The sequence below is a fragment of the Hippocampus comes genome, unplaced genomic scaffold (assembly GCF_001891065.2).
Source record: "Hippocampus comes isolate QL1 unplaced genomic scaffold, H_comes_QL1_v1.1 scaffold50, whole genome shotgun sequence".
Taxonomy (NCBI): domain Eukaryota; kingdom Metazoa; phylum Chordata; class Actinopteri; order Syngnathiformes; family Syngnathidae; genus Hippocampus; species Hippocampus comes.
In genome coordinates, this window is record NW_017805122.1 from 1,655,530 (window position 1) to 1,660,322 (window position 4,793).

At 47.6% G+C, this 4,793-nt stretch overlaps 1 protein-coding gene across 1 annotated transcript in view; it reads left to right on the plus strand.

Annotated features, from left to right (window-relative positions):
- LOC109513520 (metabotropic glutamate receptor 8-like) overlaps positions 1-4,692 on the plus strand; it is a 43,639-nt gene extending 38,947 nt beyond the window's left edge. Inside the window, exon 3 of the mRNA XM_019866030.1 lies at positions 4,342-4,692. Coding sequence (XP_019721589.1) covers positions 4,342-4,692 — 351 coding nt within the window. The remainder of the gene's footprint in view (positions 1-4,341) is intronic.
- Positions 4,693-4,793: the final 101 nt, after the last annotated feature.

Below are 4,793 nucleotides of genomic sequence, written 5' to 3' on the forward strand. Positions count from 1 at the left end.
ATGCAAATTAGCATTGTTTGGCTGAACATTTTGGTGTTTGAATAGAAAATGTTAATATTCTTGCTGTTTGGTTTTGACGATAAACTTTAACTGGAAGTGAGAAAGATTATGGGCGGGTCTCAGATCATGAAGCTAGCAGACCTTGACATGCAAATTAGCATTGTTTGGCTGAACATTTTGGTGTTTGAATAGAAAATGTTAATATTCTTGCTGTTTGGTTTTGATGGTAAACTTCAACTGTAAGTGAGAAAGATCATGGGCGGGTCTCAGAATGTTTCCTTCACCAAAAAAAAAAAAAAACAAAAAAAGTGTGTTTCGTTGTATTGTACATAGCAAGATAAGAAGGCTAAACTCGGTCAAAGGGAAATGTTTCTTCAACAAAGCAAGTACATTCAATTCAGGCCTCCGTTTTGGTTGCTTGATGTAAGCACGGAAAATTTCTAAAGGCTAACCATCATGTGCTGCCCCAAAATAGGTCAATTTGATATCTCAGTTACTCTTAAAATTCATGTTGTCACTTTAATAGACGGCTCGCAGCGCTATGAAGAAAACTAGCTGGTAGCGCGAGTTTTCCGAAATGGCCAGTGTTGCAATAATAATAATAAAAAATAAAAAAGCAAATTTCTATCGGCTAACCATCATGTGCTGCCCCAAAATCGTTCATTTTGATATCTCAGTTGCTCTTAAAACGTATGCTGTCACTTTCATAGATGGCTCGCAGAGCTATGAAAAAAACTAGCCGGTAGCGCGAGTTTTCCGAAATGGCCAGTGTTGCAAAACGAGCAGGCAGCTAGCTACCTGCAGAGGCTAATCGCACGGCACCTAACGCCACACTGTCACGAATACGCGAATAGATTTTATTTCAAAAATAGAACGATTTTAAAGTCATCATCTTAGGATTGTTCTCAACCAAGAAGCGACGATACCGGACAGACTGAGAAGTTGAGGGCCACCAAGTACGACATGCTATCAACCAACCCCGATGCTAGTTGCGTCGTAGTAGCGGTCATTTCTTGTGCCAAAAAGGATTGTGGTGGTGGATGGTGAATGGATATTCCTGAAACGATTGCTTTGCCGCTAAGCTAATAATGGCTTTTAGCGCAAGCGCATGCTAAATGGGACGTGCGTTCAGGTTGCTAAGTCGTTTTTGTCATCTCGAGGCAGATTGAAACGATTGCTTTGCCGCTAAGTTAATAATGGCGTTAGCGCAAGCGCATGCTAAATGGGACGTGCGTTCAGGTTGCTAAGTCGTTTTTGTCATCTCGAGGCAGAGCAAGTTGAACAGAATGGTCAAAAATCTGTCCCTGAAAGGGTTAAAACAGTCCTTTTTCCTTCTCTGTCCTCGTTTTTGTTACTTGAGTTGATTTCCCCGTTCCCATCTTTGACTACTTGGCCTCCATTTCGGCATTCACCATAATGATCCCCCCTCGTTCCATCCCATAATAGTTTTGTTTTTTTTCCCCTTCCTTTTGTCTGTGTGCTTCCTCGAGACTTTGCCCCCCCCCCCCCTTCACTCTCAAATTGTCTTTTGGCTCCTATTAAAAGTTTCCCTCTTGTTGTTGTCTTCTTATGTTTCTCTTTCCACTCACGGTGGCCGCTTATGCTGTGATGTAGCCCCCCCGCCCCCACTCTCCATCCCTCATCTTTGCCTGTCGACGTAAAAAGGGGAACATTTTTTTATTATTCTTTTTTTTTAAATCCCACGCAGTGATGTGGAGTGCAATCGCGGGGCACGAGCGAGCGGAATGAAAGGAAACGCCAATGTTGTTTAGCGGCAAATAAAAGCAGCGAACAGGCGTGAAGGAAGTGCAAAGTCAATGCCGTTGTGCGCCCGAGCTGCGAATCGATATGTTCTACCGTCGCGTGATTTAATTTGACCTCTCTTTGGATTCAAACCCGCAGCTGTAAACAACAATATTGGTTGCCGCGTAAAGAGCTTTTGAAATATCGGGTGGTTGCGCCCCGTAAATACGGAGCGGTGGGAATGACTTTTGTATGTGTGTGTGTGTGTGTGTGTGTGTGTGTGTGTGTGTGTGTGTGTGTGGTATTGATCACTATTGGCCAGTCTATTGTCTTGATTTAGCTGCAAATTTACTGCAGCAGCAGTCGTGGCTTTAAAAGTTTGGAACCGTTTTTCTATTCATGAAACGGGATTCGTAAGGTCATCCCGATCACATATTTTTAATTCTGATTATTATTTTTTGCATCAGCAATGAAAAAAAAAAAAAGAAAATTGCATTCGAGTTGTCTCGTATTACAGTGAAACTCCTCTACAACGAAATCATGTTTGCAGCAAGAAGTTTTTCACAACAGGGGGGTTTTCACTGTAGCAAATTTGATCACAGATGTAAACAAACTCAGGGGTTTTTTTTCCGTTGTATGGGGGGGAGGGAAAGTGGGAATGGTGTGAATGCATGAAGATTTTTTTCACACTAGGGGTTATTTTTGCCCATGCAGGTTTCGTTGGAGAGGAATTTGACACAAATGCAATCCAAAAGCGTGTGGGGGGGAAAATTCCAGCTAGGACTCGTCGGGTGAGACGCATCGGAATTCTTTAACCCCTCCCCCCCTCCCCCGCCACCCCGCAGTGCTCCGTGGCGGTCCCCTCTTCCCAATTAGACCCTGAACCCGACTCGGCCTGTCCAATGGCCGAGTCACATTCCGGGCAATTAAAAGCAACAGCAAGTCAGCCTTCCTCCTCCTCGGAGCTCTGCCGGGCCTCGTACCAATTATTACATTTTTTTTATTTTATTTTTTTAAATGGGAAAGGACGGATGCTTCGAACTTCACGCCGATGTAAAACTAAAGAATGTGATTTTGCTCTCCTCAACAAAAACAGCGCGTCAATAATGTGAATCCTAATGTGTATTTAATGTAAAGCGAGCACGTGCATGTGTGCAATTAGCTAGCGGACCGAGGCGATCAATCACGCTCGCGCGACGGCTCCATGATTGCAACGCACGCACGTCGGGACGCGCGCCGCGAGCGCCGCGGCATTTTATTGTCACACAGATAAAGGTTGGCTTTCGTAAGGTCACACCGCTTCCTCGCGACGAGTCGATCGTTGCCTTTTTTAAAAGAGCAAATTTGGGATCGGAAATTTCCACACACGCACACACACGCCCCCCGATTTTGCCGGGCCTGGCGACGAGGCATTTCGAAAGGTCGCTTTCGTCTGAAGGGTCGCCGACAAGAGTGCAGTTGGCTGACATTTCTCAGTGTGGCGCAACATTAATTTCTTCGCCGCTAACGCCCAACTCGGCTCTCTTTGGAGGCTAAAGCTAGCTTCCATCCCGCGCCGCGTTGCCAACTCTGGCACTGTCGGTGCGACGTTTTTGGAATTTCCGTCGGAACGGCATCACCGCTCCGGTCGGCTCAGGTTCTTTTGACATCCATGAAAAATTCCAACTAAATTCTTTGAATCTCCGGCACAGGGAGTTAGCCGCCGTTCGCGGCCACGACTCTGCGGCGAGAAATCCAACGCAGGCCTATTTTTGTTGTTGTTTTTTTTGTCAAATCTAAAACACTGGAATAAAAAAAAAAAATAAAAAATCAAAGCGGAGCGTTTGCCCGGGTCGCTCGGACGCGTTTCCGCCACGCCTGTATTTCCCCTTTGAAATGGAGATGTGTCTATTTGCGCAGAGTGCGCGAGGACGAGCGAAACAGACGAGATGCTCATTAACGCACTCGAGCGCACCTGCGTTGTTTTACCACATTTTTTTTTTTTTTTTTTTTGGGGAGGTTATTTGCCATCTGCGCCCCCTGACGAAATTTGCATACTCTACCCAACAAATGACACGAGTACAACTGTCGTCTGTTTTTGTTCACGGCGGCTATAACAGGGCCTGGAAGCGCTGCGTGCACGCAACACACACACACACACACACACACACACACACACACACACACACACACACACAGTTTGTTTGTTTTTTTGTTTTTGTTTGCGACGGCCTTCACCCTGGGCGGGTTGAGCCGGCTTCTTCCTTGGCACGCACGCCGTCCCTGATCATGGCTGCCCAAGCGCGGCGATCCTGTGCCAGTTCAATCGACAGCCTCAGCCAGTCCTGCTTCCACCGTCGCAGTCCCACCACCTGAGGGGCCCGGAAAAGTACGCGAGGTCTTCATTCATCGTGGCGGCCCAGGTTTTGACTGGTCCACCACGCCGCTTGCGCCAGGCTGGCAAAGGAGCAGGAAGAGGAACATCCCCTGATCAGCTCGCCCTCCTGGTGGCGTGCCGCATGTCCGAGCCAACGGAGAATCGCTGCGATCGACTTACGCTTCTCCTTGCCCAAATAGCAACGGATTGAACTGACCTCGTTTCTCTCTCTCTCTTTCCAGATCCCGCAGATCAGCTACGCGTCCACGGCCCCCGAGCTGAGCGACAATACCCGCTACGACTTCTTCTCCCGCGTGGTGCCGCCGGACTCCTACCAGGCGCAGGCCATGATGGACATCGTGACGGCCATGGAGTGGAACTACGTGTCCACGCTGGCCTCGGAGGGCAACTACGGCGAGAGCGGCGTGGAGGCGTTTGTCCAGATCTCCCGAGAAACCGGTAGGGAACCGCGATTGGCCCGTCGGGCGATGGTTTTTGCATTCCGGGTCAAAGTCGATCCGCTCGACGCATATTTGCTGTGGAGCTTGAAGGGTTGTCACACAAAAAAAGGATGCGATCGAAATGCCGTTTGAAGTTGTCGATTTTCAACCAAAACTTGGAGCTTTTAGAATCACTTGGGAGGCGTTCTTGATGATTCAAGTTTGAAGTCCCTGTCAAGTGAAAAGAAATGTTG